The 24,395-nt window shown below is 37.7% G+C and overlaps 1 protein-coding gene across 7 annotated transcripts in view; it reads left to right on the forward strand.

The window, feature by feature from the left end:
• The window catches only part of ATP8B4 (ATPase phospholipid transporting 8B4 (putative)), a 253,329-nt gene that overhangs the window by 39,853 nt on the left and 189,081 nt on the right, over nt 1-24,395 (forward strand). For all 7 annotated transcript variants that reach the window (XM_019442149.2, XM_019442151.2, XM_019442152.2 and 4 more), the window contains exon 3: nt 9,896-9,954. In XM_019442149.2, coding sequence (XP_019297694.1) covers nt 9,896-9,954 — 59 coding nt within the window. The remainder of the gene's footprint in view (nt 1-9,895; nt 9,955-24,395) is intronic.

Here is a 24,395-nt window from a genome sequence, read left to right on the forward strand (position 1 = left end):
GTGACAGTGGAAGTTACAGGTCAGAGTGACGTGGCCCTGAGCCAAGAAATGTGAGCAGCTTCTAGAAGCTGTAAGAGGCAAGGAGCAGCTTCTCCCCAGAGCTTTTAGAAGGAGCTCAGTCCTTATGAAACATCTTGATTTTAGCCCTGTAAGCTCCATCTTCAGACTTCTGGCCTACAGAATAATGAGCTAATAAGCTAACGTGTTGTTTTAAGCAACTGAGTTTGTGGTGATTACTTAGAACAACAATAAGAAAGTAATACAATTATAAAAGGATTTCTGTAGTTGCTCTATTGAAAATAGATTACAGGGGCAGGGGTAGAAGTAGGGAGGGCCTAGGGGAGGCTATTACAGGAGTAGAAGAAGAGAGGAGGAGTGACTTGGACCAGAGTGTGGATGGGGGCAGGGTGGAGGGGGGGATTGGGGAGGAGTGTGAGAAGCAGGCAGATTTCTTTTTTGCCCAAAGTTCTGGTCCCATTGTATCTCTTTTATAATATGTGTATCTGAATGCTTCACTCATAGGTAAATAAAGCAAAGTTCCTAATTTTTCTTTTGGCCTTGTCACATGTGGTCCATTATTCTGTTAGAAGGGACAGTGAGCAGGAACTGGGGATGTCCTCTTGAAAAGTCCATATTTTATCTTAGGTGGCAGACTGCCTCTACCAAATTTCTTCTCTTTCCAGTAAATGAGTACAGCTCAGTTTGGATAAGGTGCTTGGCTAAACAACCTGCCATACTCCACAGTGTGTATCTAGCCGCATAAGTTCTCTTCAGACCTGCTTGGGACAGGTGGTGATGCCTTTTCACTATGCATCTGGCCTTGACTTTCTTTTTTTTCTGGTTTCCATGGTTCCTTGGGCCTCTCCTGTGCTTCCTTGCTGTGTGGGTATTCATGGGCATGTTCACCCTTTGAAGGCTGTTGCTGTCTTACTTGCTTTTCCTTCACTGTATACAGTAGAACCTTGCTCAAAGGACCTCAATAAATATTTCTGGAAGAAATCACTGTTTTGGCTCCAGCAGATTTTAATTGCCACATGGATTCAGGGATCTGAGGCACGGAAACCAGTAAGTACTAAAGAAGTCCAATTTATAGGCCCCATGCATCTGAAAGTAACAAACATAAGCCTTGCAAAACATGGCTTCCTGTTTAACCCCTGAGATACCAAACAAATAAGAGACATCTTTACATTTTCTTCTTGTGTATCTTTCTTTTCTACCTGGGGTTCTTTCCTCTCACTTGGTGACAGGTGGCTTGCTTTCCTTGGATGGCCAGAATGTGTCTCACAGGGGAAAACTAAATGTCCTTCAGCTTCATTTAGGCTCCTCTGATTCTTGGGGTAGATCCTGATTTTTTTTTTTGTGTGTGTGTAAGGGGATGCTGTAGGAAGATACAGCTCTTTTTCATCTTTATAGAAAACATTTTGACCATGGCCCAGTCCATAAAAATGCATTTGTTTCATTTGCTATACATAATAAAATTGTAAAAGAGTGGAAATAAAAACTAACAGTTTAGCACTGGGCCCATATGGGACAGGTTGCACAGAAAGCAGTAAGTTTCAAACAACAGTTTGGGAGCATATTCTCAGCAAGGGCTGCCCAAAGGCTCCAAGGAGAAGGCAGGTAGGTTCTTGAGGTTGGCCTCCACCAGGAAGCAGAGAGAAGCCTAGAAGCAGTAGAATGGAGGAGGTCACAGGGCTGCAAGGTTAATTGGGAGGGAGTGTGTGTTTGAGTATACTCTGCAGCAAGGCATTCACTGAGAGAGTTCTCATCTTCCTCTCCTTGACCTCTGGGTGTAGTCACATGGCCATTTGTGGTTTCCCAGCCAGCTCTGAACAGTATCATCTGCCATCTTCTTATACTCAGAATCTCTTCCAAACAGCTTTGACAAGAAAGGCAGCTCAGTGTTTGAATACTGACTGTACTGCATACTCTTGCTGGGCCTTTGTTTACCTCACTTGTAAAGTGGAATTAATAATAGCATGTACCTAGTAACATTGTTTTGAAGAATAATGAAATAATGCATGCAAAATAGTTCATAAAGTATCTAGCTTTTACCAGTGCTCAATATGTTAGCTGTTATGTTGTAATAATTGTTAAATCTCCAGTTGTGAATCTGTACTTAGAGAAAGCAATGTACCATGGGCTCACATGAAGATGTGTCAATTTTTACTTGTAACTTGTGTAATACAATTCATGTAATGGTGGAAGAAGAATGAATTGGTTAAATTTTTTTATATTTTTTTGTGAAGCTATAAGTAAGCCATGGGAGGAATAGAGCTTCCAATAAATCAAATTTTCCAAATATCTGGACCTGATGAGCAAGTTGGCTCAGCCAAGAGGAAAACAAACCCAAGGCCTTTTAGTATTTGTTTGAATCCCCTAACTCTGTTTCCAAGCTCTTTTGTGAGGACAAGAATAAAAAAAAAATTGTGGGAAGATTTTTCTTTTTTTGCCTCAATTCTCTTAAGTTTGCTGTTCAAATGTCAATAAGTCCCAGCAGCCGCAGGTCACCACTGGGTTTCAATAGGAAACCCCAATTTAGGGCACATATTTTTCAATTGTATCAGAATGTGCTTTTGGAGTCAAATCAGGAAATCTTGGAGGGTGGGGAACTCTTTTCTTTAATGCTCTCCCCACTTATTGTTCTTTCCTCATGTCTTTAATGAATTGCTTTGGCTCCCAACCACACAAACCAGATTGTGAAGAATGAAAGAAAATTCAGAAAGGAAAAGCTTAAGTTATTGATTTAGCTTGAGGGCATTTTTCTGAGACTTCTGGCCCAACCCAAAAAACCAACAACAACCCCAAGCCCCAAGCGACACTCAATGTTTGGAGACATTCTTCAGCTTTTGGTTTGGGACCAACCTTGTTGAGGAAGTATCAGTTCCTGTCATCAGGGTTTTGTACAGAGACCCCAATTTTTTTGTGGTGCTTCATCATTTCATATTTTTGGGGATCTAAAGCCAATTGCCTGAAGATTGTGTCCCAAACCACATTTGGTGAAGGACAAAATGCTCTGGAGTTAATTGAAGAAAGACCATTGTGTTCACTAATTAGGAATTTGTAGTTGCTGTGATCGCTTATGGGTCAAATGGAAGCATTCTAAATCTTCCCCCTTACTCTTGGTCTTTTAACAGAGCTACTGCTTTCACTAACTAGTCTTAAATACTAATATATTAGGCATTGTTCATAGACAAACTAAGGGGGAGAAAAAGGCTTAAATGAATGTCTTCTCCTGCCTGCTAGAAGTGGAAGTTGAATCTCTCTGTTTTTTTTTTTTTTTTGTGTGTGTGTGTTTTTTTTAATGTTTATTTATTTTTGAAGGAGAGAGAGAGCGTGAGTGGGGAAGGGCAGAGAGAGGGAGACACAGAAGCAGGCTTCAGGCTCTGAGCTGTCAGCACAGTCTGATGTGGGGCTCGAACCCACAAGCTGTGAGATCATGACCTGAGCCAAAGTCAGACGCTTAACTGACTGAGCCACCCAGGCACCCCAGAAGTTGAATCCTTTATAACTTAATAGAATATGAGGGAAAAGAGCCTAGATTAGGAGTTAGGTGTTGCCTCCAACAACCTGGGGAAGAATCAAGAGGCATTTGCCTGTTTTCATTAAGAATATCTGGATGTTACTTCAGATCCTCTTAAGAAATAATAATGTAAGCAACTTTAAGACTGACTAGCTAAGCTTGGATGATTTCTTTTTCTCACCTATTCGCTTTTTTTTTTTTTTTTTTTTTTTTTTTTAGAAAGAAAGCAACACAAAGTGGCATTATTTTTCTGAGGAACCACAGATAAGGAGAAGTCATGACTTAAAACATGCTCACACACACAGTTGGTAGAAGATCTCAGGCCTCTGGCTTAAAGATCCAAGGCACTGTTAGGAAACTCATTTTTATGCGTCCCCACAGTCTTGGTGACAAAGAACAATTTCCAGCAGGGTTAAAAATTTCCAGCAGGGTTGTGTTATGTCCTTCTCATCTTTTAAGCTTGTGTTTTAGTGATCAGATAACTGGTGCATCTTTTCCTTCCAAATGGAAAGACAAGCCTATGCACATACATAAGTGGGTATAGTTTTACTATCTGAAACCTATAATCTGCCCAATCAGATAATTATTTCAGGGAGGCATGGGGTAGACTGCAGGGCAATTATTTTGAAATTGAGGTAATTGGTAAAACATTTTTGGTAAATGTTTCCTAACATTTAACTGATTTATAAATGACCACTTCACAAAGTAAATGCTGTATCCTTATTTAGTTCTCTTGGATAAGGTAACGGGAAGCAATGGCTCAAAGATAAGGATTCTATGACTACTTCATTGATTCTTTATTTGAATGAGACAGGCATCAGATTATACTGGCCTTTAAGAGTTTTGGAGAGTGAAGGCTATTTCCTTTATCTTATATGAAGTAGGACTTCACAGGTTTAATTACCTTTTTTTTTTCTATACCTATGTTTCTGTATTCTGAAGCAGATTCAGAACAGGTGTCTAAGATAATTCTGCCTCTGCTAATGGCTTTTCTCTTTGCTTGCTGAAATGATGAAGGATAGCTTCCTATGTAGGCAAACGTCTTTGTTAGGCTCCTCAGCTGTCACAAAAGGATGCTACACTTTTACCAGCTTGATTTTGGGTCTTAAGAATCTGTACTCAGCTAGTAACAGCACAGTAGTTCTTCAGGTATTTTTCAAGAATTTCAGTCTGAAACGCATAGTCATTTAGCATGTAGCTAAGTGCAGTGGAGAGAAATATGTTTAGGATGATTTCTGGAGGGACATGTAGTTTATCTATTCATATAAATATCCTATAATACATTCCTGAATTTGATCAGCTCAGTACACACTGAGTACAGAGACCCTAGTATTTGGCCCTCTGAATTGTGTTTGGAAGGACATGCCTGCAATTGTTACAAAATACAGCTCTAAAAAACTCATTTTATGTTCTTTGTATCAAACAATGACTTCTTTATGAGGATTTGTTAGAGATATTATTGTTTGAGCCAAGAACTAATATATAATTGTACTTTTCCTGAATAACTGGTTTATTTTTACCATATAGGCAGTGAAATAAATGGAAATAGACCAGCTTTTCCTTTTTCTGTGAATTTGTGGCCCACTTAGGACAGGTATGTGGGTGATCATGTCAGTTTTATTTTCCTTCTTCACTATAGTTGATTATCATCCTTGCTTCTATATCTTCTCTCACTTGGCTTTATTTTTAATACTTAAACTATTTTCCTTTTGTACATTCTTGAGTTATTTTGGAGATGTATTTGTACATAAACACTTGTATGTCAGAAAGTGTTCTTATTGCCCCTTCACACTTGATTATTTGGCTGGGTGTAGAATTCTAAGCTCAAACATATTTTTCCTTAAAGCTAGAAGGCATCACTCTAATGTCTTCTATCCTTGTTATTGATGAGAAATTTCATGTTAGTCTGATTCTTGTGTCTATAAGGGCTAGCCATTTTTTTTCCTCTTCTGAAATTTTAAAATATTTTCTATTTGTCTTTGGAGCTCAAAATTTTTTGCATATCTGTCCCTCCATTTTCATTCATCCTCTTTGAAGAGTTATATCTTAGACTGGTGCAGGGAAATTTTCTTCTGCTTAGTTGATTATTTCTGCTTATCCATTGTTTATGTTCTCTTCTCCTAAGTGTTCTTTGCACATCTTCCTCCTCTTTGTCATTTTACTATATATTTGAAGAGTTTTCTTCAGTTTATTTTTCATTCTGTCTATCCTACTATACAGTTTCCCATTAAATAATTTTTAATTTCCAGGAACTCTTTCTTATTTTCTGCTATCTTTATTCCTATCAGCTTGTTTTTGCTTCATGGGTGCTATGTCTTCTTGAATATTTTCAAGCTACTAATTAGCATAAAAAACATTTTCCCCACCTGTTTTTAGCATTATCTCTTCCTCTTGCGTCCTTCCCTTTTGTGCTATTGATTTTTTCTCAGATGTCTGGTGACTTACGGTTGCTGGTGTGTTTACAAATGAAGGACTAACTAGATACATGAGGGCAGTTGTAAAACCCTTTCCCCCTGCCAGCCCTCTTCTCTAAATTGGAGGGTTGGTGATGTAGCCAGCTCCCAGGGAGGTTTTTCTGCATGTGTCAGTTTGTTCTGGCTACGATAGTAGAATGCCATAGACTGGGTTGTTTACAAACAACAGAAATTTATTTATCATGGTCTGGAGGCTTGGGAAGTCCAAGATCAAGGTGCCCGTGGTTTTGGTGTCTGGTGAGAGCCTGCTTCCTGGTTCACAGATGGCTGTGTTCTTGCCATGTCCTCATAGGATGCAAGGGGCAAGGGACTCTCTGGGGCCTTGTTTATAAGATCACTAATCCCATTCATGAGGGCTCTACCCTCATAATCTAACCACCTCCCAAAGACCCTCAAATACCATCACATTAGGAATGTTTCAACATGTGAATTTTCTGGGGTCACAGGCATTCAGTCCATAGTCTGGCAAATCCCACAGCTGCCTTTGTAAGGCAGGGTTTACTAGGACCTGAGTCTCCTGTAGCTGATGTGGAGGTTCAGAGCTGCTTCTCTTAGGTCTGAACACCCACTCTTGGTTTCCTTCCCAGGCATGTTGCCTACTCTCGTTAGTGGGCAAAGTTGGAGGGTGTGAGTGAGGGGCCCACCTAGCTCAATTTTTCTTTAATGTTCTGGTGATGCTCAAAAACTAGACTGAACAGATAATTTATCTTCCAAACCAGGACACTTTTGAGAGTGAACGGTGATCCTATTAGTTACTTTGCCAAGACAATGGGCATAAACTGGGACTGTCACCCTATGTATAACACATTTTCGACCTTTGTATTTATTGACTGAATTTGGAACTTCTTTGGGGCTTCACTGGGAATTTTTAAAATTTTGAACCCCTTCTAGCCTCCACTTGTTTTCTAAAACTGTTACATTTTTATTCTTCAAAAAAGAAAAAAAAAAGAAAAAAAAGACCTATTGCTGCTATTTCAGTGAGGCCTGAGTGGGAAGAGTGATAGAAGGACATATTTAGTTGGCTATCTTTACCTGGAAGCTCTTTGAACTGCAGTTTAACATATGCTGGCTCATTATATTTTATACATCCTTCTGTATCACTTTACACCTTTTTGGAACCACAAAATTTCAGTGATAATGGTTATGTAGCAGTGAGCTTATCCTAGTAAATCATTCATCTCCTAGTGGGTACTTTTCTTTTAGTATTCTCACAGCTGGAAGGTTCCTGAAATGCCTATGGAATATTGGGCATTAAGTCATTGAACCTCTGAACAATGATTGGGAGTTGTTTATTGAGGATTAATTTTCAGCTTCCTCTTCTTACATGATGTGACATATTGCCAAGAGAGGTTTACATCCCCTCACCCACGGTCATAGCACATGAAAGAATGTCAGTTCTTGGCCTAGCAGAGTTAGGTTAAAGGCACAAAGCTATAGGGATGTAGAACCAAAGCTGGGATTTTGTAGAGCTTAGTGAAGGGATGGAAAATAGGATGCCAGAGTTTATTCATAAAGACTCGGTTCAGAAAGATAGTACTTAGTAGAAGTACAGAAGCAAAGATAAAGATTTAATAATAATGATTTAGAAGCCAAAAGAAGACTTCCTGGCTCTAACAAAATCTCACGGGACAAGAGCAAGAGCAAGTCCAAGTTCTCGTGGACACGGAGAAGAACATTCAAACTTTCCTAGCGCAGAAATTACTCTTCTGGCCCCTTGGGTAAAGGGCTATTCTCAGTCCTTGGGGAGGGTGGTTACAGGGAGACACTGGACAGGAGCCAAGATTCTGGTGTTTGGAGTGACTAAAATCAGGTGCATAACTATAGAATTCTATCCCTGGATGTGCTCCTTATAGTGTGAAATTTAAAAATGATGACCATCTGAATGTGTGTGAGGTCAACTAAAGGCAATTAATGTACAAATTAGCATATCTAATTTTTGACTTACAGCTAAAGTTAATATTTAACTTACAAGCAGGATGCCAGGTGGGCCAGGTTAACTTTCATCCTCCTAATAACATCCAGTGTTTTCCTGTCAGCCGTTTTACCATGCCTGGGTGAAGGTAGGGATGTTTAAACAAATCATCCAGCTTTTTAAGCTTTAAGTCCCCTCACCCTCCAAAATACCATTTTGGGCTTTGATATTTTTGCTCTTTGTTAGGGAAGCAATAAGAAGGATAGGATGATGCTTTGATAGCCAGGGTTTGAAATGTTTCCTGCAGGGGATGATTGGTTAAGAGGTTGCCTCCTGGTGAATTCAGGATTTCAGAGTTACATATGTTAGGGACAAGCCCACTCAGGTGTCATCAGCTGTGGACATCAGTCCAATATTGTTATTGTTATTATCAAAAACTAGGTGAGCTAGCCTTGAAAACAGGAATAGTCACAGGGAACTGACTTAATTACATAGGTAAGAAGAAAGCCATGTAGGTGGATGTCAAACAGACCTTTCACAAAAGGTAGAGAATCAACCATAACCAAAGACAGGGTGTCATTTGTCAGAAGCAGTCTTCAGATATAAACATAGCATCATATTTTGAGACTTGAGCCAATGGGGCTGTAGAGACAGATTCCTCTTGGACTTTGGGGAAAAAGTTGTCAGTTCTTACAAATCGTGGTACCTGGCCTAGGGAGGGTAGTGGTGATAAAATAGGTTCCTTTCTTCCTCCCCACTTCTCTTCATTTCCCTCATCTTTGTCACCTTAATTCTACTTTCAGCTCTTCCTCTCTTTGCTTTCCCCTTGCTCTTCCTTCCCCTATCCCTAATAGATGCCTCTAAGTTACTTTCCACCCTCCAGTCTCCTTTATCTCTGTGGTTAAGTACCTTCTCCAAACTCAGACTCTTATTACTATCCCTGTAGTTTTTACCACCTGTCACTTACCCAGGTGGAGAGCTGTGGGATTAAGGGGGTCCCAGGTGAAATGGTGAAGTTACTTATCTTGAATGTTCTGCATTGACATCTGGTGTTCATTTTGCTGGTCTCCATTCCATAGCTTTCATTAGTCCATCATCACCCTTTTGTCAACTCTGAATTTAGTTAAATGGAGCAAGAACTTGCTACTTTTACTACAAAAACATGCTCTACTGGTGGTGCACTGTTTTTCCTTTGCCAGTGCAAATTTTAATTTCTGCACCATCATAATCTTTGAGTTTGTTGTTTTATTTTATTTTATTTTTTTATTTGTACTGGTGTTTGCATTTTTTTTCCCCAGAAGATATTTTGGCTACTTCCAGCAAAGGGCAAGTCTCAGTCTCCTGATGATGTGCAGTTCCTCTGAATATGCCTGGGTGGTTCAGTCAGTTAAGCACCCAACTCTCATGGTTCGTGGGTCTGAGCCCTGCGTTGGGTTCTGGGCTCACAACATGGAGCCTGTTTGGGATTCTCTGTCTCTCTCCCCTGATCATGCACTCTCTTTCTCTCAAAAAAAAAAAAAATCATTTTTGCTCAGTGACCAGAAGGTCAGTGACCTCCATGGCCACTTCAGTATGGTTTTGTTTGGCTCTACAGTATTTTGTGACTTGGTAGCAAAAAAAAAAAGAAAAAAAAATCTCAGTGTGGCATTTGACTTTCAACAGCATTCTCCTTTAGGAACTACTCGGAGTTAAGAGAAAGGGTCTTTGTGGAGCTAAAGGGATGTAGAAATTGGAGACACATAATGTTTTGTTTTATGGCTGGCATCAGAATTACAATGAGACAAATTTCAGCTTTCCATTTTGGGACTTTCCAACACATGTTCCAACATTTAGGCTGGAAAAAACCAATGCCCTTCAAATTTCAAAGGAAAGAATTCTTGCAACCTTGACTACAATCAAAGTAACCTAAGTGATGTTAGTTTAATGAGTTATATGTTTCTTTGGGTCAAAAATTTAATTTCATACCTGATTTCTCCTTCTCTTTAGAAGTAGAACGGATAGTGAAAGCCAATGACCGTGAACATAATGAAAAGTTCCAGTACGCAGTGAGTAAAACATACATGGCACATGCATGCTGGGATGAGTTTTACCTTAAGAAGAGTTGGATTTATGCCTTCTCGAACTTTACAACTTCACCAAAAACTTTCTTTGTTTTGGCCCATTTTAGTTTCAAGGTGCTATATGTTTCCATGAATACAGGTTTTAGTAATGTTTATACACTTATTTTTGTCATGCCATAAGAGTGGTTGGTATGTTCTTTGGTATAGGAAGAAGACAAAATTTCTTTCTCACGAATTGATAGTTAATTTTGGTGTCTATTTGGCCACAAGAATACATAGGGCCACTAGAATAAATAGGCCTCTGTGGTAATAGTGATAGAAGTGATGGTATTGGCTGATGGGTGATGAATGGCTTTTGGGGGATTTTCTCTAGCTCAGGCTCAGTGTGGGAAAGTATGTGTAGGACAAAGTTCTGAAGTCTGGAATGATTGTGTTTATCAAATGAGAAGTGGAAATGATTAGTTAAAATGTGCAGGCTTTAAGCTTGTACTGAACTACTTGAAAAAAATGTTTTTCAAGAGGATTTTTTTCACTTACGTTAGAAATATTTATTGTCTGTTAAGTCACTAGCACTGCTCTAGGAACTTTGGATACATTGATGAACAACTTCATGCATTACAAGATAGGACCTCATAAAGATCTTCTCATCTATCTATGATTCAACCTAAGTTGTTACATGGAGTCTTTTATAAGCTCTAAGAAAGATAATTGGTAGAAGTGATTTTGTAGGTGACATTTGGCCTATAAGATTGAGTGCAGCAACACCTTTCATGAAGGAAGGTCTCAATTCAAAGAGGGTTTTGATAACTATGAAGGCAGGGCAATATTTGGCATTGCTTATTTAGGCACTAGCCAGAAGACAGAGTTTTGCACAATGGATAATTTTTAGCATTTTGTTCTTATTGGTAGGTTTTTCCCATATATGGAGATGGATGCGTTGGGCTAAGCTTGGTACTATTAAATATTCAACAAAGGTAGCTAACAAATGCACTTTTCTCATGCTGTACGAATCGTGTAATTATATTTTGTTGTCCAGTGGCAGTTGTTCTACACGGAATCAGTACACTGGCTCTATGACAGAGTTCTCATTGTAAAATAATATATTTGCACCCTGATTTTATTCATCAGTCTTGTAAGTTTGGTTAACATAAGTCTGCCTTTGAGAGAAGGAATCCTTCTCAGGAGGCTGATGAACATGTTGCTTAGCCTGAGAGAATGAGGCTTTAATTCCTATTGGTGATTTAAAAAATTTTTTTTAATGTTTATTTATTTATTTATTATTATTTTTTAATACGAAATGTATTGTCAAATTGGTTTCCATACAACACCCAGTGCTCATCCCAACAGGTGCCCTCCTCACTGCCCATCATCCACTTTCCCTCCTATTGGTGATTTATGTCACTCTCTCTGGCTTCTTGACGTCTAGTTATTTGGCACCTCTGGTCATCACCAAACTTGGCTCCATACCTTTACATCCATTCTATAGCTAGTCCTTTAACTGTAGAGGATGACTCCTGAAAGCCTTAACCATCAAACCTCAAATCAGAAGAGTAGACATGTGTATATTTTAAGACCTTGTGGACACACCTGGGTGGCTCAGTTGGTTAAGCTCTGACTTTGGCTCAGGTCATGGTCTTGTGGTTCATGAGTTTGAGCCCCATGTCGGGCTCTGTGCTGATAGCTCAGAGCTTCGAGCTGGCTTCAGATTCTCTGTCTCTCTCTCTCTACCCCTCTTCTGCTTGTGCTCTCTATCTCTCTCTCTGTCTCTGTCTCAAAAATAAATAAAAAAATTAAAAAAAACCCTTGGGGAAAACAGTAATAAGTAATCCACTGTGAAGTAATTATGCATTTCAGTATTTACTTGTTTTCCAGTGTGTAGCAAGTATTTTCATTCTGTGAGTAGTAACTCTATTAGGAAAGCCATATTTTATTTGCCTTTTGTGAGATGATAGTTTTTTCTACTTACAGCTATTTTTACTTAATTTATGAAATATTTCAAACTTATGGAACAGTATAGGAAACAATGACACCTGTGTGCCCACTACCCAGATTAAATAGATGTTAACAATTTTTGCCATGATTGTTTCAGATCTTTTAAGAGTAATATCACACTAATGACACAGAAATGGTTTTCTCTTGAGCTTGCATGCTAATGAACAAAAGCACTTAGATGTGTGGCTACAGCTCTGTGTTCTCTTGGGCTTCCTAACAACAACAAAACAGTAGAACAATATTCTATGACTGTAGCGTATCAAATAAGGCAGCTCAGTCTCTGAGTTAAAACCTTCCAAGGAAAGAACAAAACTCATTAGGAGCTGGAGAAACCAAGAAGGACAAGAGTTGAGAGAGGGAAGCTGCAGAGGAGAGATGAGCACAGGTATCCCTAGTCTATCAATCACTACTGTGGCTCAGAGAGGATGAGCCAGGCCCACCTAAAATGGGCGTGGGTCCCCACTGTACACAGCTTGATTTGGGAACTCCAAACAGGATGGCTGACCATACAGTGAACTGTGGGACCATTCTCAGCCCATCTATTCAGGTACAAATTGGGGATGATACAAGTACTTATTTCAGTTAATGTAAGGATTGAAGTAGAGTAACACACAATGACCCTATGAGCTAGTCTGTGTAGAGATGGGATCTGAATCTGATTCAGCCTGATATTCAGATTCACACAGATTCAGCCTGATATTAAGGCTTTTAAACTACTTATTATATGGAATATGTTTGTAAGAACGATGAAAGCCTGGGACTTTTTGCTCAACCTCGCTTTGAAGGATATTGCCCCAAATGGAAAAGGATTTGAAGAGACCTCTGTAGATCTTAGGGAGGAGAATGCTTATAATTGGAAAAGCAGTATTCCCACTTAAAGGCTGAAAAGGAGATGGGAATAAACTGAAACTATTTCTGAAAAAGAAAAAGGGAGAACTGGTGAAGTCCCACCCAAATGTAGTGTAAAGAGTGTTTTTAGGATAAGATAGGCCATGGTTTGAATGCTTTCTCTCATTTGCTAACTTGTGATCTCAATTTGTTTATTTCTCTGAACATCAGTTATTTCATATGTGAAATAAGGAATTTTCCTCATAAGACTATTGTTTTTAATTAGAGTGCAAGCAGGGGAGAGGGGCAGAAGGAGGAGAGAGAAAGAAAGAGAGAATCTTAAACAGGTACCATGCTCAGTGTGGAGCCAGATATAGGGCTCCATCCCATGACCCTGGGATCATGACCTGAGCTGAAGTCAAGACTAGGATGCTCAATCCACTGAGCCACCCAGGTGCCCCTCATAGGATTATTTATTAAAGATTTAATGAGATAATTTATATAAAATACTTGACAATAGTAAGACTAGCATACATGTATACATACATACATATCTCATAGTTGCCATGTACCAGGACCTGCACTAAATATTTTATATGGACTTTGTCTCAAATCTAACTTGGTGGTGGGCAAGTATTCACAATAAATTACAGATTTCCTATAAGCATTAAATAAAGTAAGATATTGATAATAACAATGCTAGGAAGATACTGAAAAATGGGCTAAAGTCGTAAAACTTTGGTAGCAAGTATCACCCCCCAAATTAGCAAATCTGTGATACTAAAGGTATAGAAGTTGCTGCTGATGCAGTAGTAGAGAAACAAATGCAGCGACAGCAAGAAGACTACAGTATAAAGATTGCGGTGGTAGAGACCCCCACCCTGTCCCACCAAATAAGCTCTGTGTAAATGATAATAATTCAATGAGATATTTATTGATTACCTACTCTGTGCAAAGCATTTGGCGACTTAAGGAAATTTTCCTGACACTCTCAGCATGGATATTGACAGGTAGATACATGACCAACTGTGATAGTAATAGCAATAAAAATAGTGACAATAGTAATAGCTCACACACACATAGTGCTTACCATGTGAAAAGTGTGGCTCTAAGCACTCTACTATACTAAACTTACTGAACTTAGCCACAGTTCAATGAATAAGAGCATATTTATTATCTTTTATCACCTCACTTTTGTGTGTAAAAACATTGAGGCATGGAGATCTCACTCAAGTGACTTTCTCAAGGTTGCACAGCTAGGTAGTGGCTCCCATTCTTATAGCTTGGTGTCCAGGGGCTTTGTACATTGCTGATCATCCACAAAACCCAGCCAGATGAAGTGGATCTCCATTTCCAGAACTAATAGGTGGCACAGCTGGAATTCTAATTCAGATTGGCCAGATTCCAAAGCCTATTTTTCCCATGATACCATAGTGCTCTTCTGACCAACCTGAAAAACAAACAGCACCAACAAAAGGACAAAATCTTCCAAATCCTCTCTCCTTCCCTCATATACCTATTTGTAAAATATTTATACTCTGGGGACAAAGACAGATAAAGGAGATACAAAATTTTACAAATGTGAGTCTAAGAATGACCTTAAATCTTACTCTTAGCATTTGTAAATGAGCACTTGGGAGAAAAATTTACACAAAGCTCAGATAAATGGTGTGATTTCCATAAGCACTAAGCCTGGCTGAGCAAATGTTTCTCTTTGAAGGCTGAAGGAAGATATTTCAATACCTAGAGAACCTTAATTTGTCAACAAAGCCTAAAGCTTCAAAGCACATTATAGGACATAACACAGGCTTAAAAAATGATCAAAAGTGCTTTTAAGAGCTAAAGGGTTTAGAACATTAACAAGAGACAAGGTTAATGATTCTAGGTGAAATTAATTGGTAAATTAGACATGAGATTGTGAAAACTGGAAGGTAGAAAACATAAAATTACAAGAGGGATTTTGGACTGCCAAGATGTGTACAGCAAAGTAGGATTGGAGACTCTAGGGAGAGCCAGCCAAGTGCTAGAATTATTATTCTCATTAGAAAGGAGTTCAAAGTTTTCCTGGTTAATAATAGGAATGAATAATGCAAGTAAGGAAAACAGTTGTTGTATTAAAATATGTTAATGTTAAAAATGTTAGAAAACTTGGTAAAGCCAGCCAAATATCCAGACTCGTTATCCCTATTAAAAGAAGTTCAAAGTGAATAGTAGAAGTTGTGAAAACCGTTGTAGTCGTATTAATATGTGTTGATGTCAAGAAATGTCAGAAAAAGCGTTAGATTAATTATGGTTACTTTCTGATTTTGTTTAAAAATAAATGATGTTGGAAAACGTTGGTATTCCTACTGGTTCTTACTCTCTCCCTTTTCCACGTAGGCATACACCATCCTCATTCAATTCTCTGGAACTTTAACAGAATTGAGAAGGGGTATGAATTCATTTGAGTGATGCAACTGTCTTGCGTCAAACTCAGAAACTTCAGTAAAGCTGCACATTTAATATCCGAATGCCTTTTATGCACAAATGTAGACGCGAAGTTTCTAAAGGATTTTTTTTTCTTGAGCTAAAATATCCTGTTTAGGAAGTGTACACAAGCTTATATAGTTGGTGAAAATGTAACCAAATCATTTTGCATGCTTATAAAGAAAGTCTTGCATCCAAAAATTGCAATTCTGATATCTTGATTTATTCCTAAAATCTTAAAATGTCTTGTTGATATCATGGTTGTTGGATGGAATTTGCTGTTGGTCTTGTGATTTTTGTGCTTAGAACAATGACATTTGGGGTTTTCCAAAGAGTGTGGCAATTTGGCTGACTCAGCAGTTAGTGCTACAGTGACATCACCAAGACTCCCTTCAAAACAGTTTCTATTTTCTTCATCCATTTATACAGGGTTTATATGTTTCTACTTCTCTTTTCTCTTAGAATAGGTGGTTGAGAGTGGAGTAGAAAAATGTGGTTGGTTCACCATTATTCTGGGTATGTGAGCTTGAATGAGGTTACTGGACCTCTGTAGACCTCAGTAAAACTTCATGTTCCTGTGTGTGTGGGTGAATTGAACGTCCACTGTCCCCTTTTTTATAGAAATAAAAATGATATTCAAAATTCAATATATACACAATGTGCCCACTCTAAGTCTAAAAACGTGTGTTTGTTGAGTTATTTACTTTTCAAAGATTTGAGGCAGTGTGCAAAAAGAATGTAAAGCTCAAAGGGATATAGGGCACCTGCGTGGCTCAGTCAGTTAAGTGTCTGACTTCAGCTCAGTCATGATCTCCGAGTTAATGAGTTCGAGCCCTGCGTCGGGCTCTGTGCTGACAGCTCAGAGCCTGGAGCCTGCTTCAGATTCTGTGTCTCCCTCTCTGCCCGTCCTGACTCACACTCTGTCTGTCTCTCTCTCAAAAATAAATAAAGATTAAAACAAATTAAAAAAAAAGCTTGAAAGGATAAACATACACAAGGAAACTGGTATGAAATGAGTAAGTCACAGAGATGAAAAGTATTGCCTAGGGAATTTGGTCAATGGCATTGTAATAGCATTGTATGGTGACAGATGGGAGCTTCACTCTGGTAAGCATCGCATAATGTACAGACTTGCCAAATCACTGTGCTGTACTCCTGAAGCTAATGTAACATGGTGTGTCAACTATACTTAAATTTAAAAAAATGAGGAAAAAGACGAGCAGGCTATTTTTAGTGGGCCCCAAAGTGCATGCTACAAGGCCTTATCTGCTTAGAATGGCAATGTGTTGCCTGCTACGGGGTTTGCTAAAACAGGGGCTATATATTCTGTTTTCTACCTGAGCATATACGATCTACTCAAGAAGAGAAGACTAACCCATGAGAACAAACTTGATAACAGGTAATAAGGAAAAGATAATGCTAAATCCTAATTGTGCGATATGGCTTGTGAGTTTTTGAGGAAGTCTTGTCAGAGGAAATGGGAAGTGATATGAGCCTTGTTTGTTTGTTGTTTTACCACCTATATTAAGAAGGGGGGGAAATGGGCAAAGTCCTGTAGTTAGACCCAATTGGGCATGAGGGGTGTGTCATAGGAAATTAACATTCAGGTAGGTGAGATAAGATTGTTTAAGAAAACTTGAATATGAGGTAACAGGCTCCCAGGAGCTAAGGAGTCACAAAGTGAAAAGGGATTTTCTTTGCCTTCCAGATAAAATAGAGTAGGTATCCAAATGGAGATGCCCAGGTGATACAGAATGTAACTGGGTGGGCTTATAACTGTAGAGTAGGGATATTAGTTGGAAGAAGATGCTTCGAGCTAGGAGAAAAATAGAACTTGTTGAGGAGTGATGGCTGACTTGTGGGGTGTGGAGGGAGAAACCCACATTTAGTTAGAAAAGGGAAAGGGGGGAGCCCAAGAAGGAATAGGAGCAGCAAAGATTGAGGAGAACAAAGAGAGGACAGTGAGATGAAAGCCAGGGGAAAAGGAGCCTCTCAGGAAAGGGGGGGGGGGGTAGGGTTGCGTAACCATTCTAATGCTAGGTGCTCATCAGGTTAAGAGCTAAGGAAAAACATCTTTATTTTATTTTTAAAAAGATCTTTAATTTGAGTGTAGTTGCCACACAATGTTAAATTAGTTTCAGGCATACAGCATAGTGATTTGACAGATCTATATGCTATACTATGTTGACCACAACATATCTGTTCACCATACAGTGTTCATCACAATACTACTGACTGTATTCCCTGTGCTGTACCTTTTATTCCTGTGACTTAATCATTCCATAACTGGAAGCCTGTACTTCACTCCCCTTCATCCATTTTGCCCATCTTCCCCCTGCCTCCCCTGCAACCATCACTTTGTTCTCCATAGGTCTAATTCTCCTTTGGGTTTGTTCATTTATTTCATTTGTTTTGTTTTTTAGATTACGTATATGAGTGAGATCATATGGTATTTGTCTTTCTCTGTTGAACTTACTTAGAACGATACCTTCTAGGTCCCTCCATGTTGTAAATGGCAAGATCCTTTATATGGCTGTGTGATATTCAATTGTATATATATCATATCTTCCTTATCTATGTGTCCATAAACAGGCTGCTTCCATACCTTAGCTATTGTAAATAATGCTGCAGTAAACATAGGGGCACATACAGATTTTTGAATTTGTATTTTCATATTCTTTGGGTAAATACCTAGTAGTGAAATTATTGGGTCATATGGCATTTCTGTTTTTAATTTTTTGAGGAACCTCCATATAGTAAGAAAAACATCTTTAAATCAGAAGGGAGCAATTGGAGGACCTGAAGAAAATACCTTTATTATTATTTTTTTAAAGATAATATTTGAGAGTCAGAGGCAGGAAAAAAATGCAAAAGTAGGGAGCATGGTATAGCCCACCATTAAGAACTTGCAACAAAAAGGAAGGAAATAGTATATAAGCTTTCAGGCTTAGTGAAATTAAGTACATTTTTGAATCAATCTCACATATTTTGGCTATCCAAATGCATGGGAAGGTAAAACTCTAAATATTTTTTTAGGGAGAGGGGAGACTCTTAAAATATCAATATGTTGAGACACATCTGAGTCCTGCTTTAATCTTCAGCCTGATGAGAAATTTGGGTTTCTCTTTCTTTTCTTCATGAGCAGCATAGCAGCAGCACCGATATGCTGTAGATCGTCACCAATAGGCCTGATTATTAGAGCAATTTATGCACCAACCAAAGAGTACAGATGATGACAAGCAGTGTGACAAGTTGGAATTAGTTGTGGAAAGTGCCAGTAACTTGCATTTGTTATGGGTTTCTGGTTGTTGGTTGTTGTGTTTTGTATTAGGGCATTCCCATAGCAACAGTGGCTTTTTAGCAAACATTGCAAATGTCTTCTATTTTGTGTGCTGTTAATACGTGTAAATTATTCTATGTTCTATATGACAGAAGTGTTTCCTTTATAAATAATTTATGTGGAGGATAAAAAGTAATTTTTGGGCTTTACTTCATTTTCTTTCTGGATTTAAGAGCTTAAAAGTATAAACATTTTATCTCTTTGACATCGGATTTATTTAAATAGTCTTATTCTTTGGCTAAGCATTTGTCTGATTCCTTGTTTCTTTTATTTGGTTGGTCTGTTTTAATCTTTTGTTTTAGACTCTGAATTCGTATTTCTCAATGTTCTAAAATGGCGCATTAAGGTAGTTAAAGAATCCAGTTAAACTCTACAACTCTGAAGTGTTTGTTACGTACCTGTTGCTTGTTTGAGATAATTTTAGTGTCTTCATAAACTTGTTCCGTTTCATCTGTGTGTGAAGTAAACTTCAAGTAAAGCCACACAGATTTTTTTTAAATTTTAATTTCTTCATTGCAGTGACATGAAATTGAAAAGGTTCCAAGCAATGTGTAATTGCAGTTAGAAGAATTAAAATAAGCTAATTTTGGTGTTAGAATCTTAGAGCTCCATTGTTGCCTGGCTATTGCCAGGCAAAGAAATGAAAAGATGGAGCAGGAAGAGAAGTAACTTCCTGTGTGGAGTGAGCAACACAAATGCAGTTTCCTTTGTTGGCAAATGGTTTATGAAAGTAATCCATAAATCAATCATGTGGATAAAATTTGGCAAGAGTAGTAACAGTTGAGAAGTTAACGGAAAAACCACCAACCCCAACGGTTTCAAAGTGATTTTTATCTTGTTTTGTAGTTTTCTTTACTGGACCAAATAGTTTGGTTCTGTGAATCATACTATGAAAAGATGGCAATTACCATATTTTACATTTTATAGCTGGAAAATTAATCATTTGTGTTAATGTTTCAAATTCATGTCCACAATTATGAAACCAGTGGTCAGATTACTGTTGTATTTTGAATCTGGCTTTTTCTGCAGTTTCTTACAAAGGTAAGCTATTTAAGCATGAATGTCAAACTTGAAAATATATGAAATATGATGCTAGGAGTTGGTTAGGAGCTATATATGTATGTGTGTAAATGTATGTGTGTTGCATGAATGTGTGCATGTAAGTAAGGTTTTAGTTGTAACTATGTGTGTGCATCTTTGGAAGAATGTTCTGGCTTGACTAGAGAAAGCCTGTTCTTTGAGGAATTGAGCAGAGGACAGCAATCAGATTCCTATATACAGATCAGTGGTATAAACCTCTGGCTGTTGGTATACCTGTCTTGACTTCTCTAGAAGCCCTAAGTGTTCTGGGTTTCATTCATCCTCCTTGGTTGTCAAGCTTGCTGTGAAACAAGGTCATGTCATTATGGCTGTGGCTATCCAGGTGCATTTTGGATGGGTTGTGGATGGTGACATCCAGGGAAGAAAAGTTGTTTTATACAAATGATAAAACATGACTCACTTTTCAGGTACTGTAAGGAAGTTAGCTTAAGTGCATTAGAGAGTCTCAATTGTGGAGTTATCCTTTAAAGTTTTCCCATTCACTTCTGTCTCCAGAATTCTCACTGACTGCATATCTAGTCTTTATATCACTCTACAAGAGGGGAACTCACCACCTCTCTTCAGTGGGGAAGGGTGTGGAGTGTGGGGGGCCCACCTGGCTTAATTTTTCTTTAATTATTCTGATAATGCTCCAAAACTAGGGAGAATAGATAATTTCTGTTCCAAACCAGGGCACTTGTGAGAATGAAAGGGGATCCTATTAGTTATTTTGCCAAGACAGTGGGCATATACCGGGACTGTCACTCTATCTATAACACATTTTCAACCTTTGTATTTAATGACTGAATTTGGAACTTCTCTGGTGCTCTGTTTTTGGATAGTTTTGATCATTAAACAGTTTTTCCTTCACTTGAGCCAAATTGATTTTCTCTTGCTTTATTATCTATTGGTTTATCTTCTGAGGCCAAAAGAGAGCCAACATGTCTTCTGGTTCACATGACAAACCTGATAATGTTTTTAAAATTCTAAACCTGGGTTCATTGAGTAGACTTATCTCCAGGACAGTCATCTGCAGTTTCCTCTTTTTTTTCTCCCAAAGATCTTCAGCTTTTCTATAATCCCTTAAAGTGGGTTGTTCCGAAGTCAAACACCATATTCTAGAAGTTATTTGAGTAGCTCGAAGTAGGAGAAGAATTATTAATGCATCTAAGATTGCACTGGCTTTTTGGTGATGATTAACTTATCTTAATCTCATACTAATCTCATTTTCATCATTAATGACAAAGACTGTCACATTTCTCTCTTTATCTTGCTTGTCATGGAATTTGGCACACAACAGATAGGATTTCCTCTGTCATAAACTATTCCTTTGGTTATTGTGTCATATGCAGACTTAGGAGCATGTCTTCTACATCTTCACTGATGTCTAATCGAATGGGCCAATTGAATCAGGAGCTCTGGAAGTAGAGTCCAAGCATTAGTATATTTTTTTAAGCTTTCCAGGTAATTCTAATGAGCCAACAGGATTGAGAATCACTGTTATAAGTAAGTAATAAAAATATTGAGTATAACACATTTGAGACAGAACCATGTACCTTATCACTGGACACTTCCCTGTAGTTGCCATTGGACCATTAATCATTATGAATTGCTGACTTAACGAGTTTCCAGTTTCTATAATTAACTGTCCTTACCACCAACCTAATTTCTAGGCAGATTATTGCTTTCCATCTTAATAAGCAGAAAACTTTTTTTTTTAAAGCTGTTACAGTGCTGGTTTAAATGGCTTCTATATGGAAGCAGAAGGATGGAATAAATAATTGAACTTTAAAGATTCCTTACCAAGTTGTGTTTCTATGATTCTTGCAAACCACTTTGTTCCATGTTGTGATATTTTAAATACTCTTGTAGACCAAATGCCACAAAAACGCCATTGTTCTAGGCAAGACATTTTTGAGGTTAGAAGCACAAATGGGCTGAACTTCATAATGTTTCGCAGAGACAGCATTGTTCAGACATTTCTAGGTGAGAAAATAAGCTAAAGAAATATTGGATTTTTTTCCTTCTCCTTTGCTCTCTGATATGGGAAAGTTAATAAACTGTTTGAAGATGTTGTGCTAAAAATGTGAAAAGTCTCTATGCTAGTGCCTATCTTATTTTGGCAAAAGTAGTTCTCTAGGTTTTGTACTGGAAATTACTGTATCATTTTGTATTTTTTCCAGTTGGGCTTATCAGCCTTGTATTGAGTAATTAGTAGGTGTTTGTCACTTTGTTAAGTACTTTAGAGACTTAAAAAAGTATAAAATAAGTCTTAGTCCTTTAAGAGTTTGCTATCCCCTTGGGATTTTATATACACAAATGAAATAACAGTATAAGGCATTGTAATACTAAGTATGAAAATACGTGGTGTTAGACTTACAATTAGCATTTTTACTATATCTGGGTAAGGAAGACAATTTTCTAAGAGATGAATATTTTCTTGAAGTTCATATTGTTAATAATGTCTTTTTAAAAAAATTACAAAAGAATGGTAAAATACAATGTTGCATTTATATAAAAATGGTCTGACTTGATTTGGAAACCTACTAATTTGCATTGCACTTCAGACCCTGTCTAGATTTGGGGAACCATTTGGCCACTCAAAAAGTCAAGTGTCAGTCACCTTTAAGCCCATCTCAGCCTAAACTGACAGAAGAAAATGATGAACTCATTCAAAAGTACTCCTGGGGTATATTGAAATTAAATTTTTTTGAGTATGAAAGGTAGTTGATTTTTTGTTTAATTCAAATGTGAATTATATATATAATATATAATAAACGAAGTACTGATTTTAAGTGTACCTAAATATATATATTTAATATTTAATATTTAATATATGTATTTAATATATATATAATATAAGTGTACTTAAATATATATATACATATATGACGTGTATATATATCATATATATGATGTATATATATATCATAATTAACTGTCCTTACTATATATATACATATATGATTACTTAAAATCAATACTTCAAATATTTTAACATAGGGAATAATTCTGAATTTGTTTTATGAACAAATAATTACAGATAATTTCCTGAAGCCATAAAGGCCTATATGCTGTTGTCTGTGCAAATGATTAGTATTTTGCACTTCAGCATTAAAAAAAAAAAAGGGTTTCTTGCACCTGCATTTCTTCTCCTCACTCTGCCATGTTCCCCCTTGCTTTCATATACCTATGGAATTTCTTCCACGGTCCCATGTTTTCCAACTTAATGCTTGGTCTGATCTTTTATTTGCAAGAGCTTAAATTGAAAGTGTGTCCTGAGAAACTTAACAGAAGACCATGGGGGAGGGGAAGGAAAAAAAAAAAGAGAGGGAGGGAGCCAAACCATGAAAGATTCTTAAAAACTGAGAATAAACTGAGGGTTGATTAGGGGGGGTGGGGGGGGGGTAGGGAGGGGAGGGTGCGTAATGGGTATTGAGCACCTGTTGGGATGAGCACTGGGTGTTGTATGGAAACCAATTTGAAAATAAATTTCATATTAAAAAAAAAAGTAAAGTGTATGAAAAAGCTCCATTTTTTTCTCCAATGATTTTTTTTTCATTCAATGTATTTTTCTTGAAGGATTGAAGGAGAAGTCCAGAAGAATATCTTCAGCTCAGTCAAAAGGACGCTTTGTCTTTATAGTCTAAGTCCTGGTGTAAGGCATTTATCTGTGGTGATGCAGCTGCATGGTCTGCTGGTGAAATCAAGTATCTCTGAAGGTTCATAATCTATAGTGCACAAATGGGACTGTTTTGGATTTGTACTAATGTAAATTGTTTACATAGCCTTTTGAAAAAAATGCATGCAACCTATCTTATATCTCAGAAATTTGTCTTTATCAATATTCTGAGAGGTTATTTAATACTTTGCTTCTTGAAGTGTGTTCCACAGACCTCAGACCAGGAGCTTATTAGATATGCAGAACCTCCCCGCCCCCCAACAAACTATTGAGTCAGAATCTGTATTTTAACCAAATTCCCAAAGGATTCATATACACATTTGCATTTCAGAAGGACTAGACCAATCCTCTATTTTTTGTCTTAGGAGTGCCCTAAAGATTTTGAAAAAAGCAAACAGGTGAGGAGGGAAAAGACATTTAATTATGAAGCATAATGCTAATGCTTTAAATGTGTTTTCTTAATCTTCATAACTCTGCATGGTAGGTATTATTACCCATATTTTATAGATGGGGACACTGAAGATTGGAGGGACTAGGAAATAATGTTCTAAGGTTACTTAGTTGGTAAAACGTTTCAGTTCGCAGAATCCAAGCCCTCACTTTTTCCTAATAGTCAATTATTTCTTAAGGCAATTGGCATTCACCAAGTACTTATTAACTGGATTAATATTCTTTATGGCAAATATGACTTAGATTTTTTGGGAAAGTGTCTTCAAGAAGCTCTTGAGGCTTTCCTTAAATAAGGCTTGCAAGGAGAGTCATCTTAATCGATAAATTTTAAATTGGAGGTTTGATTTATTTTCTTCCATGTGTAACTCCTTTCTTTAAGGCACATCTGCCTCCTTAACTGTATCCCTTCCCTTTTCCGTTCCCTCCTCCCTTCCTTGTTCTCTGCCTCCTCTTTCTCCTTTGCAATAGCTCCTGTCAAAATAGCTGCCTCTGTCATGAGTAAGAAGGCACACAATGAAAAGTATTTGATATCATGATTTTGCTACAGAAACCGGGCATTTTTCAATAGCATTTTCAGGGAAACAGTGG

Source organism: Panthera pardus, unplaced genomic scaffold (assembly GCF_024362965.1).
Source record: "Panthera pardus isolate Hobbes unplaced genomic scaffold, ASM2436296v1 HiC_scaffold_24, whole genome shotgun sequence".
Taxonomy (NCBI): domain Eukaryota; kingdom Metazoa; phylum Chordata; class Mammalia; order Carnivora; family Felidae; genus Panthera; species Panthera pardus.